We start from the raw sequence: 19,292 nt of genomic DNA, 5'->3' as shown, positions 1-19,292 counted from the left end.
CAGCATAAAAAAAACAGATTCCATATAGTAATAGTGATTATAGCAAAATATGTCTAGCATTCCCCATGAGCTTTTCTAAAATGTGGGAGCCATGGACCTCACATTTTTCCTATTACTCCACAATTACCAAAACTTTTGTCACAGGTTTACTGTATAACAGCTATGATGTACTTGCACTCTCTTGACTGTTTAAATCTTTTAAAGGTAAAATATCTTATTCAGAGTCTTTCCAGGTTACCCCTTTCTCTGTGGTTGTGTACTCCATGACTTAATCTTGCTCTATAACTCCACAAATTCTTCCTCCCTTTCTTTCTTTCTGTCTGTTGGCCTTATATTTTTGGTGTAAATTTTTTTACGACAAGACCATCATTTTCCTTTACCATATGTGGTTTATGTTTGTCATTGTCACTTTTTTTCTAATCGTGGACCTCTGTGTAGGACTTATGACTACTTTATCTCATCAAACAAAATGCATTTTGTTTAATTAAATAAATAAATAATTGATAATTTACTAAGCTTGAGAACAACTAGTCTAGTGACCGCTTTATAGTTATAGGTAGCACCCTGTGATGGCTCTAATATATCTACTGCAGTTTCCCCGTACCACACCTAGGGATAGTTCCAATTACATATCTGCACCTTCCTGGTCTACATGCTCTGACTTTGGGCAAATTACAATTATAAACATTTCCAGAAACCAGGACTGTGCTGGCACCTACCCCAAACGCAGGACAAACACAGATAGTGTATCATTTCAAGTTCTGAAGATGATATAGACATGAAGAAAACTGAAATAAGGCTTTTATTTTGCAAATGAACACATTTATGTACAATTTACATTGGATTCTCTATAAATGCTAGATTGTATAAAGAGTACTGTACACAAAATTTTTGGAATTTCTATTATACAAGTACTTCTGAATACAAGTTCATTAGCTGGCCATACAGCAGACCAACTTTTTGCCAACCATCCAACTGAACAATGTTCCAACTAGTCCAGAGGTACCCAAATGTGATCTTCAAGACACCACAGCAGTCCAAGTTTTCAGTATATCCATGCTAAGCCACAGGTTACTTAGGGCCTGATTTTTTAAGCTCAGTGAAGTGATAAAGTGTCTGGTTTTTATCACTGGCCAATCAGCTCCTAACTGTGAAGTTACAGGCTTGGTTTGAAAAATGACAGGTAGGGGCTGATTGGCCAGAGATAAAAACCAGACACTTTATCACTTCACCGAACTAACTAATTAACTAGACTGCGGTCTATCTCATCACATCACTCGGCATCGGAAGCAGTAATCTCCCAAATCACTGTTCTAGTGTTGCCCAGAGGAAAGGGTCCATGCAAAGCTTGTTCTCAGAGTGGCTGTCACAGGAGGTAACTGTAGGTGGACTAAAATTTAACATTTTCTCCATACACTAGAACAATTAAACACCGGATGGAAAGATCATTTTGGGGTGTTTTTCGGCGTGTGGGAGCAAACGGTGGACGATCATTTCACCCACCCTACATAAGGAAAACATATTACATGTATTACTGAATCTTACCTGAAATGCAACTGCCTTTACATTATACTGTAACTACTACTAGTGGGCTAGTAAAACAAGAATTACTTAACATTGTATTGTTCATAAAAGTAGAAACCTACCTGATTTTCTACCTACAGTTATCCATTTATGAAAGCTGAGCCCTTCTACTCCTTTGGTCTAAATGTTGGGAATCATTTGGGAAGTGCCAATATGGAGGACAGGGGAGTACATTTTTCTGCCTAATTACATTTACTACAGGTATTCAATGGTTATATTGAATCCTGGTCTGAGGTAAATAATGGACACATTACATACTAACTTCAATAGAACAGGGAGGAAATCTCAGCAGAACACTTATTTACTAAAGCAATAAGTATGTAATGAAGCATCTGTCGAGCGTACAGACACATCATGGAGGAGAGCAGTGCATCACTTACTGTAGTACCAAAAATTGTTATAGATATTATCAGTCCTATTCCACAGTACATCGTATAGGGGCAACAACCTCACCAACACCTCAGTCATGGTTGCCCCTTCTGGGCTTCTCCTTATGGATGCTTCAAAGTTCATTGTTCTTTATGTATAATTTATTAGAAGAATGGAGAAAATACAATATATAAAAATGAAGCACTTTTGTCTGAACACAACTGACTCATTAAACCTTGTTTTACAAGAATTGCCCTGGCCCAGTACGATGACTTCTTCTTTTGCCAGTGTTTAGGTTTTCAGAGCAGATAAAAACAGCTGTTTCAGAACGTCCTGATCGAGATGTCTTCCTGGAATTGGAAGATAAGACAGGCAGCTGTAAATTTACATTTACAAAAATTATGACATGTCAAAAGGCAGAAATATTTTACAGCTCTGTTGGAGGTTAACCAGACAAAATCAAAATGTCAGGATACGTTCTGACTCTTACGTAGAATGCAGTTCAGATGTGTGCTGTGACCAGCCCCTATGTGACTTACGCAGATCAAATTTGTCCTGGATGACGTGCTCTTATGTGACTTACACAGATCAGGCGGGACCAGCAATCGGGAGGCTGATGGAGTCCCAACTACTGCCAGAACACCAGCGCCGGAACTTCGACATGGATGAGGATACCGGCGATGGCATCTGGAGAAGGGGGTGTTAAGTTTAGGGACTAGGGGGGACATACAGTTAGGGTCAGGGGTTAAAATAAGGCTGCAGGGAGGAAAAGCTAGGTTTAGACGTCCAGGAACGGGGTTAGGGTCAAGCTGCAAGCAGGTAGGGTTAGGAGGGGGGCGGTAGGAGAGGGTTATGTCACTTATGGAACCCCTGTCGTCACTCTCTGTATCGGGATGCCAGGGTTTGTCTTTTGATCACTGCCATCTCCTATGTATCCCATTCAGACACATGCTGGATGTCGGGCCCTTATGTGACTTATGCAGATCAGATATGCGCTGGACGACGGTCCCTATAATGAATTAAGCAGTTCTCATACCTCCTTATAAAGGTCCATTGGCAGGAATGCCATGTGATTTAAGATTTTGCAGCTTAAACATCATATTTTTCAATAATATTTCAGTGATGTGTTTGATTTGGTCTTTTTTGCACATTATTTTTTCTTACTATGTTTTTTTTAAAGTATTTACCATAAAAGAGGACCAGGAATTTACCATGCTTGCTAAATAACATCCTGAAAGGAAGGGCCAGCAAAAACCATTCCCTGGACTGGTGCGTAGAACCACAGCTAAGGCCACCAATGCACGTGGGTATTGTAAAATGTGAATTCATGGCTGTCAATATGTACCTATAAACACCATGCGATTCAGTCTTTCCCCTTGCCAAATCACTTGTGTCTCTTCCAGATCATACAGCTCGTGGACTCCTTGTACAATAACCTGATGCGGCTGATCTTCCACTGACACCAGACCCTGCTCAGAAAAAACTATAACTGTACACATCATATGTGCATGACCTATGGGAAATGTATTTACAGAAGCCAAAACATTATATATAAAAACAAAAATAATTCAGGGTACTCTTTACCTAGCACGGCGCCCATCGCGGCCATCGAATGCACTAAAAAATCGGGTGCGACGCGACCGACGCGATTTCCCATAGGGAACAATGTTAAATGTCTCAATTGACCCGATTTTTCTGTTCAATGCCTCAATTGACCCGATTTTTCCATAGGAAACAATGTTAAATGGGCCACAGAGGCCAAATAGGAACCCTAAAGTGTGAAATGGCCTCCCAAATTGTTAACGCCACCCCACGATCAACGTGAACCCGAAGCGTGGCGAGCGCAGCGAGCCCACGAGGGGCGGCGGTACGCGTCCTACGACCTTTTCATACCCCCACTATCCACGTCGGCGTGGAGTTGAGATCAGAATAGTGTGGCGAGCGCACCGAGCCCGAAGCGTGGCGAGGGGACGCGGATACCTGTGAAGCCCGCGAAGGGACGCGTTTACCTGTGAAGGTATCCGCGTCCCCTCGCCACGCTTCGGGCTCGGTGGCTCGCTGCGCTCGCCCCACTATTCTATTCTCAACTCCACGCCGACGTGGATAGTGGGGGTATGAAAAGGTCGTAGGACGCGTACCGCCGCCCCTCGTGGGCTCGCTGCGCTCGCCACGCTTCGGGTTCACGTTGATCGTGGGGTGGCGTTAACAATTGTGGGGGCCATTTCACACTTTAGGGTGCCTATTTGGCCTCTGTGGGCCATTTAACATTGTTTCCTATGGAAAAATCGGGTCAATTGAGGCATTGAACAGTAAAATCGGGTCAATTGAGAAATTTAACATTGATCCCTATGGGAAATCGCGGGCATCGCGTCGGTCGCGTCGCACCCGATTTTTAGTGCATTCAATGGCCGCGATTTTTTTACCTGCGATGCCCACGATCAAAATCGTGGGCGCCGTGCTAGGTAAAGAGTACCTAATTCAGAAACAGCAATGAATGTAATGAAGAAAATTAGATGTTCTATGCAGTACTAATGATCTCTCTAGGTGTTACTAACATAGAAATAAATGCTACTTATTACTAGAGTATGGTCTTTAGTTCACATCACTATGTACGCGTATACCAGCACTATCACCAGCCCCAAGTAAGCTGCAGGAGATGTCATAAAGAGGCTTCCCTTCCTGTATGCATGACTAAGGGATACATTTACTAAGATGGGAGTTCTGTTGAAGATGGGATGTTGGCCATAGCAACTAACCAGATTCTACTTCTTATTTATTAGCACTTTCTAGAATATAGGAGTGAATCTGATTGGTTGCTATGGGCAACATCCCATCTTCAATAGAACTCCCAGTAAATTTACTCCTAAGAATCCCATTAAATTTGCCCTTGACACTCATACAAGAGAAGCAAGTCCCCTTATCTCCCAAATGTTGCTGCCCAGTAATAACTGATCTTACAGATAGTTCTGTCCATCTGAGAACAGTGCACAAAAATTCATAAACTCCTATCTGTGCATGTGCTGTATAAACTCACCGCCTGTGGTAAGTGACATTGAATAATGTTATGCTGCCCATACACTTGTCAGATATTGCATGCAATCATTAGATTTCTACCACATCTAGCGATAAATTGAATGATTGTATGCATTTGTAGAGGACCAGTCGACGCGATGTGTGGGCCCCCCGCAGAATGTCGCGTCGATAGATAGTATGTGCTGCACATAATATCTATGGAATTGCGGGAGGGGGCGGAGGGAACGCTTTTCAGCAGCGTGGGATTTTAGGGGGTTGGAGGGACCTTTGGCGGTGTGGAATAGTGTGGTGGAGTAGTGTAGCTCTAGAAGTAGTGCTAGCGGGCGGCGGGGGTCAGCGGTGGCGGCAGAATTGTTTAAAACACGGCAGCCCTCTGATTGGCTAAGCTCTCTCAGCCAATCTGGGGGCTGCTTAGTTTTTTTTTAAAAACGCCGCCCACTAGTGCTACTTCTAGTCCTGCGCTACTCCATCAACCTTTGCTCACCCTTCTCCAGCACCTGATGTGCCATCGCAAGATGGCATATGACATCGGGTGCTAAAGGGGGGGCAAGTTTCGCATCATGAGATGCGATCAGATCAACATTGCAATTCAATGTTGCATCGGATCCGATCGCATACATGTAAAAGTAAGAGGGGTAAATGTACCCATCTCCTCATATGCCTAAACTCAATACGCCATGCTGGCATGAGGGAGTCACCAATTCTTGTGTGACTCAGCACCAAGCATCTTAAGATAAGTCTTAAGTTGCCCCTACACTAGTGCGATTTGGACCCTTCTTACACAATTTTAATGCATCATGGCAGTAATTGTGTGAAAGTTGTCATATCATGTCATTTACTTGCAATTTCAATCTGATGCATGGTGCCATGCGTCATACCCACATATTTGCACTGCTGCAGTAAGGATTTAACATATACAGGGCGGTGGAAGGGGTCGCATTTGATACATTGTATTCAATTGAGCTGTCGGGGGAGTTGCCAGGGTATCGCATACAAGGCTAGCATGCGATACCTCACACTAGTGTACGGCCACCTCTAGTCACAAATAAATGTAACAAGCGTCACATGGCAGCACTGATTCACTTCATATGTACATAGATAAACAAGTGTTGCTTATGACCTGGTCCAACATGAGGGTGACTGCAGCAACAGTCTATGAGGAAACATGTGTGATACAGTCCTGTTTGAAATGTGTAAGACTTTCAGTGGTAACGCTGCAATTTCTTTTATTTAAAGGCAAAACGGTACTTGTTTAGTTTCACGGCGGCAGTTACGTACTTGGCATAGCATTCCTTTCAGAGTCGGCCTTGTGTTCCCGCGCCCAGCGTAGTTAGCGTAGTCAGTCAGAAGAAGCGTAGCGTCCCTGGCTGCCTTACTTGTGTAGTTTCACGGCGGCAGCCTAAGCTACGTTATCAGCGTTGGCTGTGTAACTACCGTACTGTTGCCGGGAACTGCATCTCTGTCCCCGGGCGTCCCTGTCATGCCTAGTCAGCGCCTCTCTCACACCACAGGCGCCAGCATGATCCTGTCTCTTTGGCGGAGAGGTGATCATGCTGGCGCCGGGGGAGAGGCGCTTCATCTGTTTGACACGTTTCATGCCCCCACTATCCACGTCGGCATGGAGTTGATTTTACATAGTGTGGTGAGCGCAGTGAGCCACCGAGCCCGAAGCGTGGTGAGCCCCGCGAGGGGACGCTGTTTACCTTACAGGTAATCGGCATCCCCTCGCGGGGCGCACTGTGCTCGCCACACTGTATAAAATCAACTGCACGCTGACAGTGGGGGTATGAAAAGGTCGGGAGGACGCTTAACGCGTCCCCTCTCCACACTGGGGGACATTCACACCTGCCATATCATACATCTGAGCAATAGCTACTCAGATGCAGGAGCGTATCATTGCAGGAGCATCTGAGACGCTCCTGCGTGTCAAACAGATATAGCGCCTCTCCCCCGGCGCCAGCATGATCACCTCTCTGACAAAGAGAGGGGATCATGCTGGCTCTGGTGGTGTGAATGACACACTGACTAGGCTTGCCAGGGACGCCGGGGACAGAGATGCAGTTCCCGGTAGTTACTTGTTTAGTTTCACGGCGGCAGCCTACGCTGATAACCTAGCTTACGCTGCTGCCGTGAAACTACACAAGTAAGGCAGCCGTTGGGCTGATCTTAGCGTAGCGCTGCTGTCGGCACTATGCTGATAACGTAGCTTAGAGAAGTAAGGCAGCCGTTGGCGTGCGGTCAAGATTCAAACATAGCGTAGCGTACAGCTGCCGCCGTGAAACTAAACAAGTACCGGCAAAGCTATTAAAACCTAAAGAACAGAGAGTAGGGCATGTTTGAAGGTGGAAATGCCAGTAGACAGAGGTTGAAATCAGATTGACATTTGCATACACTCAACTCTGAATAGCATACAAATCCACTTACATGCCCACACTCACACAGTTCAGCTCAGCCACAAGTGGAGATGTATACTACTCTAAATACCCCATAGTAGATCAAAGTTACTTATTCTCTACTGCAGAGAACGTATAGTGCAAAAAAAAATCACAAGAACCATATGGAAAACGGACCATGGGGCAACTCCAAATCATGCCCCATTTGTATACAGATGTGGTCCATTTTTTTTCCACCCACTGCCCTCTGCAATTTTCTTACTGAAGGGTCAATCATCCGTCTTGTCCTCTTTTGCTGCTTTCAATACATTCGATAACCCAGCACCCTTCCCAATCATGGCCTTCACTGTTCTCTTCATAGTGTTGGAGTTCATCATCTCTTTGTTCTCTGACCCATTTCTCCCGCCTTGGTTTTCTCAACAGCTACCACCCCTCTCTACCCCCATACATCTTTCTAACTGCCTTTGCACCATCTCCAATTTAATATCCCAATGCTAACTGAAGCGAATAAAAGATTGGTTTTTTTTTTGCCTTCCCGTAACTTAGGCACAATTCTCCTTTTAGAAGGAATTTACTAAGAGCAGGCTTGCCTAAAGTGCTGGTTGGAAAATGTATATGGCATCCAGTATATGACAAACAACATTATGTCAGACTTTGTATTCACGCTCACTGTACTTCGCACTGCTTACATTAGAGCAGGCATGTCCAACCTGCGGCCCTCAAGCTGTTGTGAAACTACACATCCCAGCATGCCTTGCCACAGTTTTGCTATTAGAGAATGCTAAAACTATGGCAGGGCATGCTGGGATGTGTAGTTTCCCAACAGCTGGAGGGCCGCAGGTTGGCCATGCATGTATTTTCTGATAATTCCAGAGGCTTCAAATTGGTCCAGATCTGTGAAAGTTCTAAGCCATATTAGATTAATTTTGGATTTACACTATCCACCTTGTAGTACATGAATAGGGAGGCATGCTATAAATGCTGTTATTTTATTAAGCCATCCTTTGTTCAACATAACATGAGTACGACTAACCTTTAATCGTATAACCTCCATAGAAATTCCTTTTCGGTTTTTTACATTCTTTTCCCAAAGCAAGTTCTGAAAGGTGGAATACACATACAATGGTGATATCATCAAATGCCAAAAATAAACAAATAACTACTAGTTCTCCTGATCTTACCTGGATAAACAAATTGAGTTGTTCTTCATCCACATTTCCAAAGACCTCAAATGTAACAGTTACAATGCTCTGTTAAAAAAAAAGAACATTTCACAAAGTGTAAATATATTGAAATAATTACATACAGGGTGCAATGTTGATTATCGATAAATAAAATATGTGTCATGTTTGGCTGCATATGGGACAGATGACATTCCCCCAAATTTAGTTGGTCACCACGATAGGATCACAAGATCATACATGGCAGTAGTTGTTTTTGTAAACAAGCTGCATTTGCTTATGCTCCTAATGCAACACAAATAACAGAAAATCAACGCAAACTGATGGTGTGTACACGCGGGCCAATCTGGTGGCTGCTGGTATCGATTAGATATCGGCAGTTACCGGCATCAGTCTCAGGGAGGGAGGGAGGGACGGCGCGTGCAAGGGAGGGAATCAGAGACCATACTGTATTGACTCTCATTCTGAGATACTGTAGTAGAAATAAACTGTGCTGCACAGACTATTTCTACTTTCAATTCCAATGCTGTGTGGAGAATTGACTAAGAAAACTATAGGTTCTCTTTAAAGGACCAATAAACCAAACAGTTATGTTGCCTTATTTTAAATAGCTACTATTGCAATAGACAGAACCAGGCCACTGGAGAGCGGTACTGAGCCACCGAAGGAGAGGTACCAGAAAGCCGGGAATGTGGAGCAGGTGAGTCTGTGATTTTCCCTCCCTCCCCCCATCCCACCCGTGAATCAACGCTGCCCCTGGACACAGGGGGTGCGGGCGCCCACCTCAGTATCGCCCGCAACCCCCCCCCCATGCTGCAGTATCCTCGGCACCCTTCACCCCCCGAAGCGCCGGTAGTGCCGCTCTGAAATCCCCCCCAGAGGGGAGCGGGCGGCGCGGGGGGGATTTGCCTGGGGCGGGTGGGGGACTTGCACCGGCCCTGCACAGAACTGTAGAAGTCCCCATGCCTTGACAGAACAGATGTCTGACACTGTATTTACATAAGAACAATATAACATTTCCTGTTATTGGATCCAGTATTGAATTTAAAATGTCAATACAGTAGAATACATGACAAGTACTGCATGTCAACATTTGCAATGTAAACTTACAACATGTTAATTTTGATATACAGTGGACAAGTTCACAATATCGACATTTATTTAGAATGTCAACATTTTAATATTAAAAATTCGGGTATAATGACTGCCAACTTGCTGAATGAATCTATTTTATCCTAGTTCATCTTATCGCCATATATTGCTTATTCACACACTGAAACCAATGTACTGCACCCAACATGGCTGCCTCACCTGGTGCCCTGTGCAGAATATAAAATATATGGTACAGAGGATCTTTTTTTGTCATCGGGTTCGGGTATCGTCTATACCCAAAATGGCTACCATACCCTTTGTATTACAGCCATGGTCTCTATATTTTTTCCAAATCTAAACTCCCTTCTCACGTTCAGTTTTCGTACCATTTTTGAAAATGTAATCCTCTGCATCACATTTGTACTATATGTTAAGCATCTTGAGCCCAGCTGGAGAATGAGCACTATATAAATAAAATTATTATTATTGTAGTAATTAAAACTTTCTTCTTAAAGTGGCACTCTGTGGTTATTTCAGCTATCAAGGTCTAGTTAACTCTACATCGCCATCACAAAAATAGATTTTTCCTCAGTTTGCAACTCTTCCCATGAAACAGGTAAGACACTAATTTATTTTCCCCTCAGATCCCACTGAAGACCAGCTGTTCTCCAGTCTGTCTAGTATGTGTGTGTGAATATGCAGCAAGGAAGTAGGGCTGTTACATTTAGTGCCATGTGTTAATCACATAAGGAACTGTAAATGATCAGTGAGGGTTTGGGAAAAGACCACTAAGTTGTTGTGGCAGTAATTCACACCCTCACTGTGTCAATCTGTACTCATTAAGCCTTATCACAGTATGCTTTCTTTATGTGGGAAAATACTGCCCTCATTACACCTCATCTGAGGCAATTATGTTCTTTAATCTGTTGGGCGTTAAAATAAATAGTGGCATGTACACACAAACACATTTCCATGTGGGAAATGCAATACCTAAATAGGGCAAAACTAATTTCCTCCAAAAAGCACAAGTGATCATTCCAAAGTGGATCAATTGCACCTTTTGCCATGTTTTTCTTTCTATTTAGCCACATTTAAGCAGCAACTACCTGTATATAGCTACTCTTGACTACTGCAATACAGTAGTATGGCTCGCTGCACACCCACAGGAGTTGGATGCATACTATACACCAGTCGTATTTTAACCACACAAATGTGGAAGTGATCCCTGGGGTTGAGCAGTTCACCTCAAGCTATTTTTGGCAGAAATTGGGCTTTTTGAAGTCCTACACCTCAGCAGGACAGAGGTTTTATCGAAACTGACGTGGTCAGTAACTCTTATATTCATTTTTTCACCATTGGATGAATACCTATTTTTATGGTACAAACCAGATTGGATCCTCATTTACCCCTGATGAAGTCCTAAGAGATGAAACGTGTAGGGTTTCGTATCCTAAGAAGTTTCATGTACCTTGAAGTTGGATCTGTTGACATTCACCTGAATTAAACTGTATCCGAAGTTGTAACCTGCATCAAATGTTGTACAAACTTATTTTTATTGATATTTTGTCATTGTAAAATTTGAATAAATATAAATCTAATGCACCATTGTATGATTTATAATATACTAAAGTGGTGAAATAGACAGAGCGCACATCTATCTCTTCTTCCTTCTATATATATATATATATATATATATATATATTTAGTAGTAGATAAGCGGACTGGCACTCTCCCTTCTATGGCAACGGCCCTGGTGCCTAGCTAAATGATAGGTAGGTGGATGAAAAAAGCAGGCACTCCGGGGACTTGGTTAACCCCTTCCTGACATTTGACGTATATATATGTCATGGCCGGGATGTACTTCCCGACACATGACGTATATATACGTCATGACTTTAAACTGTCTAAACTGTCTATAGACGCGGTGACAGTTTAAACATGTCTGCTGTCCCTGACAGCAGACATGTCCCAGCATGCCCAGGGGGGGCGGCGATGCCTCCCCCCCGTCGGCGATTGCTGCGATTGGCTGTTCAATGTGAACAGCCAATCGCAGCGTTTTCCTGTGTTACCGGCGAATCAGACGCTCGGTAACACAGGGATCAATCACCGTCGGGTGTGAGGGGGCGTGAGGGGGTCACCGGTGATGACCACACCTCACCCCACCTGCCCCCAAGGCTGTGATTGGTCCGTCGGACCGACGGACCAATCACAGCCATGGCGCGTGATTTAAACTAACGGTGACTGTGCTGCAGACGCTATTCCGGTCTGGAATTGCGTGCAGAGCGGTCACTGTGCCAATCTGTCGTGATATACTGACCTGATCCTTGCCTGATACTTACCTGATCACCGCTGGTAGCGTGCTGCCAGCAGCTGGATGCTTCCTGGATCTTGTGACTTCCTGTGTGATGCTGCTGCAGTATCATAGAGTGACAGATAGTGAGAGATAGTGAGAGATAGTTAGAGATAGTGACAGAGAGTGATAGAGAGTGCTATATTTTGTGTCTGCTGCCCCCCCTTTTGTGCTGATCAGTATATCTGTGCTGATCAGCAACTTTTTGGGGGTGCAGGGTTTTTTTTTTTAATATATATATACCTGTCATTGTGTTGCCTGTGCAACTGACTGCTGCCCCCCTGCTGCCCCCCCCCCCTTTTGTGCTGATCAGTATAAATTAACTGATCAGCAACTTTTTGGGGGTGCAGGTTTTTTTTTTTTTATATATACCCTGTCAGGTTGCACCCACAGTTGTGTGCCTGCTGCCCCTCACTGCTAATCAGTGTTGCATCACTGCATCACTGATCTGCAGTTTTTTTTTTTGGAGAGTGCAGTGGGGTTTTGTTTTTACACCCACGTTGCTTTTGTGGGTGTCCTGTGGCCGCTGAGCGCTGATCAGTGACGTACATCACTGAACAGCATTTTTGGCACAGGGTTGATATAATTTTTTTTCTGCAGTTTTTTTTTTATTGTTTTTTTTTTGGAGAGTGCTGTGGTTTATTTTTTTTAAATTGTTTTTACACCCACGTTGCTTTTGTGGGTGTCCTGTGGCCGCTGAGCGCTGATCAGTGACGTACATCACTGATCAGCATTTTCGGCACAGGGTTGATCTATTTTTTTTTTTTTTTTTGGATCAAATTCCTGTTGCCTTTGAGCGCTGTTCAGTGACGGACGTTACTGACCAACATCTTCGCTCAATTTTTGGCGCAGGACCTTTTTTTTTTTTTTTTTTAACCCCTTCAAGGTTGTACCAAAAGCTGCCTTGAAGTTGCTGAGTGACGTACATCACAGATCAGCATTTTTGCCACAGGGTTGATCTAATTTTTTTTTTTTTTATTGGGATCAAATTCCTGTATAAAGTATTTTTTTTTCTGCACTACATACACACTACACACTACATACCCCCCATGTTGAAATAAAGTTTGTACCCCCCCTACACTATACACGTGTTGAAACATTACACTTACAGAAACACAAAAATAAAAATGGCATCCCAAATGTCATCACAGTCATCCAGAAGAATGTATTCAGCGGAGGAGGCATATGCCATGCTTGCCTCTGACTCTGACACAGCCAGTGATGCAAGCGGGGAATTTGAAGGATTCGTCTTAACCTCATCTTCCTCCTCTAGTGATGAGGGACCCCCTCAAAGACGCCCCCGTAGAGCAGCTGAGACCCCCCCCAAATGATTGATCCCGTATGGACCCCACCACCAGACAATTTTGAGCCCCAGGTTCCTGAGTTATTGGCCATCCCAGGAATCCAATTTGATTCAACAGGTCTCAGAGAAATTGACTTTTTCAAATTATTTTTCTCTGATGATTTTATAAATTTAATGGTGGACCAAAGTAATTTATATGCCCAGCAGTTTATTGCTCAAAACCCCACGTCATCATTTGCTAGGTGGACCCCTGTAGATGCAGTAGAGATGATGACGTTTTGGGGTCTGGTGTTACATATGGGCATAGTAAAAAAGCCAGAAATTAGGCAATATTGGAGTACAGATGTTCTGTACAGTACCCCACTTTACCGTATGGCCATGACTCGGACTCGTTTTGAGACAATCCTTAAATTTTTACATTACACCGATAATGCACAGTGCCCACCCAGAGATGATCCCACCTTTGACCGGCTATTCAAAGTCAGGCCGGTCATTGATCATTTCAGTGCCAAATTTGCAGAGATGTACATCCCTGAAAAATTTATTTGTATCGACGAGTCCCTTATACATTTTAAAGGAAGGGTTAAATTCCGCCAGTACCTTCCCAGTAAGAGGGCAAGGTATGGCATAAAAATGTATAAACTGTGTGAAAGCACCTCAGGGTACACCCACAGGTTTAGGGTATATGAAGGGAAGGATTCAAGAATTGAACCGCCAGAATGCCCCTCCTCCCTCGTAGGTGTTAGTGGAAAAATTGTCTGGGATTTAGTGCACCCCTTCCTGGATAAAGGTTATCACCTCTATGTGGATAACTTTTACACTAGCATCCCCCTGTTTAAGGCCCTTGGTTCAAGAGGTACAGCAGCTTGCGGTACTGTGCGCAAGAACCAAAGAGGCCTCCCAAAAACGCACATTGCCCAAGTACTGAGAAGGGGTGAAAGCAGGGCACAATCCACCGAAAATATGTTGTTGGTCAAATATAAGGACAAGAGGGATGTCCTTATACTGACAACAATTCATGGAGACAGTACCACCTCCGTCCCTGTACGAGGTACCAGTACCCACACCTCAAAACCTAATTGTATCCTAGATTACAATAAGTACATGGGCGGAGTGGATCTTTCAGATCAGGTACTGAAGCAGTACAGTGCCCTGCGGAAAACAAAAATCTGGTACAAGAAGCTGGCCGTGTATATCATCCAGATGGCACTGTATAACGCTTACGTGCTATTCCGTTCTACCAGCCAGAGGGGGACATTTATGCACTTTCAAGAGGAAGTCATAAAGGGCCTAATATTTGGGAACCAGCAGGCAGAGGGCCCCAGTACTTCTAGTACTGGCCCCCGTATTGTACCAGGGCAGCATTTTCCTAACGAAATCCCCTCCACTGCAAAAAAGGGCAGGACACAAAAAAGGTGCAAAGTTTGCTATAAAAAGGGAATAAGAAAGGATACTATTTTCCACTGTGAAACTTGCCCCGACAAACCCGGCCTATGTATAAAGGAGTGTTTTAAAATATACCACACATCTATGGATTATTAGGTTCATCAATTCACCGTGCTTCGGGGGTCTTGCTAATGCCACATAGCATCCACCATTCATTCCACCAGAATCTGTGCTGCAAAATCCAAAAATCACTCCTTCCCTTCTGAGTCCTGCCATGCACCCAACTGGTATTTTTTGGTCACATATGAGGCATTGCCGTACTCGGGAGAAATTGGGGCACAGATTTTGGGGTGCTTTTTCTCCTTCATACCTTATGAAAATGAAAAGTTTTGAGCCAGAACTGCATTTTTGTGTAAAAAAATGTAATTTTTCATTTGCACAGCCCAGTTGTATCAAAATTGGTGAAACCCCTGGGGGTTTGAAATGTACACTATACTTCTAGATGAATTCCCTGAGGGGTGTAGTTTGCAAAATGGGGTCACTTGTGGGGGGGTTCCACTGTATTGGTGCTTCGGGGGTCTTGCTAATGCGACATAGCACCCACCAACATTCCACCAGAATCTGTGCTGCAAAATCCAAATATCACTCCTTCCCTTCTGAGTCCTGCCATGCACCCAAATGGTATTTTTTGGTCACATGTGAGGCATTGCCGTACTCGGGAGAAATTGGGGCACAGATTTTGGGGTGCTTTGTCTCCTTCATTCCATGTGAAAATGAAAAATTTTGAGCCAGAACTGCATTTTTGTGTACAAAATTTAATTTTTCATTTTCACTGCCCAGTTGTACCACAATTGGTGAAACCCCTGGGGGTTTGAAATGTACACTATACCCCTAGTTGAATTCCCTGAGGGGTGTAGTTTGCAAAATGGGGTCACTTGTGGGGGGGTTCCACTGTATTGGTGCTTCGGGGGTCTTGCTAATGCGACATAGCACCCACCAACATTCCACCAGAATCTGTGCTGCAAAATCCAAATATCACTCCTTCCCTTCTGAGTCCTGCCATGCACCCAAATGGTATTTTTTGGTCACATGTGAGGCATTGCCGTACTCGGGAGAAATTGGGGCACAGATTTTGGGGTGCTTTGTCTCCTTCATTCCTTGTGAAAATGAAAAATTTTGAGCCAGAACTGCATTTTTGTGTAAAAAATTTAGTTTTTCATTTTCACTGCCCAGTTGTACCACAATTGGTGAAACCCCTGGGGGTTTGAAATGTACACTATACCCCTAGTTGAATTCCCTGAGGGGTGTAGTTTGCAAAATGGGGTCACTTGTGGGGGGGTTCCACTGTATTGGTGCTTCGGGGGTCTTGCTAATGCGACATAGCACCCACCAACATTCCACCAGAATCTGTGCTGCAAAATCCAAATATCACTCCTTCCCTTCTGAGTCCTGCCATGCACCCAAATGGTATTTTTTGGTCACATGTGAGGCATTGCCGTACTCGGGAGAAATTGGGGCACAGATTTTGAGGTGCTTTGTCTCCTTCATTCCTTGTGAAAATGAAAAATTTTGAGCCAGAACTGCATTTTTGTGTAAAAAATTTAATTTTTCATTTTCACAGCCCAGTTGTACCACAATTGGTGAAACCCCTGGGGTTTTGAAATGTACACTATACCCCTAGTTGAATTCCCTGAGGGGTGTAGTTTGCAAAATGGGGTCACTTGTGGGGGGGTTCCTAACTTTTAGCATCTTATGGTGCCTAGAAACCTACATGGTGCCTAAAAAATAATCTCATAAAAAGGAGGCTCCAAAATCAAGTAGGTGCTCCTTCTATTATGAAGCCTGTGGTTTGGTCAACGTGCACACTAGGGCCACATATAGGATATTTATGAAAACAAAAGAATTGGGGGAATCAATTTTTAGTCACATTTCTCTAGTAAAATCTACTGTGTTCCTTAGAAAAATGTATTTAAATTGAAAATCTGCAAAAAAAATGAAATTTTGAAATTTCACCTACACTTTGTTTTAATTCCTGCGAAACACCTAAATTGTTAACAAACTTCCAAAATGCTGTTTTGAATACTGTGAGGGGTGCAGTTTTTGAAATGGCATCATTTATGGGGGTGTCTCACATACAAGTCCCTCAAAGTCACATCAGAACTGAACTGGTCCCTAAAAAAATCAGTGTTTGAAATTTTCTTGAAAATGTGAGAATTTGCTATTCATATTTTAAGCCTCCTAGTGTCCAAAAAAATTAAAAGGAGGTTGAAATAATGATGGCAACATAAAGTAGACATATGGTCTTTGTTAGTTATTAACTATTTTGAGCGGTATGATTATTTGTCTCACAAGCAGAAAATTTTGGTATTTTTCACAAAAAAACACAGACTGTATCGACCCAAATTTACCACTAACTTGAAGTACAATGTGTCACGAGAAAACAATCTCAAAATCACTGGGATAAGTAAAAGCAAAAAAAAGTTATCCCCACTTAAGTGAGACATGTCAGATTTGAAAAAAAGGGCTCTGTTGTTTAATACACATTTTTTCCATTTATCCAAGTCCCCGGAGTGCCTGCTTTTTTCATCCACATATTATATATATATATATATATATATATATATATATATATATATATATATATTTATTTATTTATTTTTCTAATGTAAATTTCTAATATAAAATATGCCCTTCCGATTGCAAAAAGTGCCCTGCCCTAAAATAATTGTAGAGTAAACATTACCACTGCACAAAAGTAAGATATGTATTGTGTCCAGTGGTCGATGTCTCTACCAAAGCACTAATGCACTAATATAGCACATTCTGTCGCGAGAGGGGGCAAGTTTTGGTACTTTCACACAGTTACAACAACAAATTGCTCCTCACTTCGATCTAAAGTGGCCCCTTAAAGTTTTATGTGGAATTACTATTTTCCTAGAATGTAGAGATTTGTGATACACCCAAATTAACAATTGGTTAAACTTTTGCTACCAAAATGCAACTGATGGTTGATCCGACAGATTGAGAAAAATGAATGGCTCAGCTTTACATTTTGTGGTTTTTATTTTATTTTAAAGAAAGTTGCTTTTGGATTTAGAACCAAACGAAAGTTTGAAGTGAGAAGCAGGGAACACTGGTGCTGTTTCAGGTGAACAAACGTTAAGGATCGGGAACTTTAAGGACATAAACACCTAAATAAAGTAATTAACTACAGATGACAGCCCATTAACACTATAAAGCACAAACGTCAGCTAATCCCTTTTCACACTACACGGTAAAATGGGGATATGTGTACTCAGGAAATGCAAGGGCCTCAAGTCAACTTTTTTTCTAATTTTCTTCTTATTAAGAAGAATGCAGTTCCAATTCTCTTGTAATACCCAGCAGATGTCTACTGGTGACTGATACTAGTCATTCACCAATCAAAGAAATGTAAGGCCTTCATATGTTGATTGGTGAGTGGGTAGAACTGCCCACAGTAGGAAGCAATTAGATGTAAGACCAAATATTGTATAACCAATGTATTTGCTTTACCCCCAGAGATACAGGGTCCACTTCTTATCACATACATCAAAGAGAAAATGTAAGAAAGGGGCTGGGGGGATAGGGAGGGTGGGGGGCAATGAGGATCTGTATTATAAAGGCTCCAGAAGTCTAATGTATATTACCAACAAGCAAGAGACTTTAGAGGTGTCAGACCTTCAGGTACACTTGACCATAACATCACGTACACATGACCATACCCAGCCAAGAACCCACATCCTCAGCAGTAATCCTAATAAAATGTTCTCAGTACTTCTTAGGATGCAAGTACTTCAGTCTACATAACCCCAGCTACTGAGATCTTGTTTTGCTTCCGGTTACTTCACAGCCTCTCTTTGGGGCAGATTTATTAAGCTTGGAGAAGAGATAAACTGGAGAAAAGGTAAAAGGAGAAGAGATAAACTGGAGAAAAGGTAAAAGGAGATAAAGCACCAGCCAATCAGCTGTGTTTAAAAAAGACAGTTGGGAGTTGATTGCTTTATCTCCTTTTACCTTTTCTCCGCTTTATATCCAGATTATCTCTTCTCCAAGCTTAAGAAATCTGCCCCTGTATCTGGTATCCCTTTCCTTTGCCCCTGGCATCCTTGTGCCTCATCCACATAAAAGTTACCCTACTGGTGATATATTCAGTACATCCTGCCTCAGCCAAAACAGGACATCTCTGCTGAAGGTATCCTTGATGCTTAATTCAGGGGAGGAGCCAAAAATTAGGTAGAGGCCATGCCCCTGTTACATGCAGAGGAGACGTGAGTTGCAATCTGCCACTGATCTATCTCTATGTCTAACAATATAGGAGAACAAGTATGGTTGAGGGAGGTACCATGTAGGTGGAGGCAAAAAAGAGAATTACTCTAGGTACATTCTTAATAATCTAAAGATAGCAATTGCTGGTCTAGAGACTGAGAAAGGGTTGGCCATATAAAGGAAACACAAAGCTCATTATGTACTTCTGATCTCCCCACATGCCCACAAGATACTCATAACCTCCTCATGCCATCATGCCTGCCTACAGTCCTGCTGATCTCTTGCATGCCCGCTACATGAATAATGGGAATACT

The 19,292-nt window shown here is 42.9% G+C and overlaps 2 protein-coding genes across 5 annotated transcripts in view; both read right to left on the bottom strand.

The window, feature by feature from the left end:
• Positions 1 to 19,292, bottom strand: part of LOC146077655 (putative G-protein coupled receptor 21) — a 106,494-nt gene that overhangs the window by 43,135 nt on the left and 44,067 nt on the right. The gene's annotated exons all lie outside the window — the stretch shown is intronic.
• The window catches only part of LOC146077701 (zinc-regulated GTPase metalloprotein activator 1A-like), a 63,336-nt gene continuing 44,828 nt past the window's right edge, over positions 785 to 19,292 (bottom strand). For all 4 annotated transcript variants that reach the window (XM_083186059.1, XM_083186060.1, XM_083186057.1 and 1 more), the window contains 4 exons: positions 8,561 to 8,629; positions 8,413 to 8,478; positions 3,299 to 3,422; positions 785 to 2,303 (listed from right to left, as the gene is read on the bottom strand). In XM_083186059.1, the coding sequence (XP_083042185.1) occupies positions 2,245 to 2,303; positions 3,299 to 3,422; positions 8,413 to 8,478; positions 8,561 to 8,629 (318 nt within the window). In that variant the 3' untranslated portion in view covers positions 785 to 2,244. The remainder of the gene's footprint in view (positions 2,304 to 3,298; positions 3,423 to 8,412; positions 8,479 to 8,560; positions 8,630 to 19,292) is intronic.

This window comes from Crinia signifera, chromosome 1, assembly GCF_055691185.1.
Source record: "Crinia signifera chromosome 1, ASM5569118v1, whole genome shotgun sequence".
NCBI lineage: Eukaryota > Metazoa > Chordata > Amphibia > Anura > Myobatrachidae > Crinia > Crinia signifera.
Note: the sequence above shows the minus strand (reverse complement) of the source record. Positions and strands in the feature narration are given on the sequence as shown.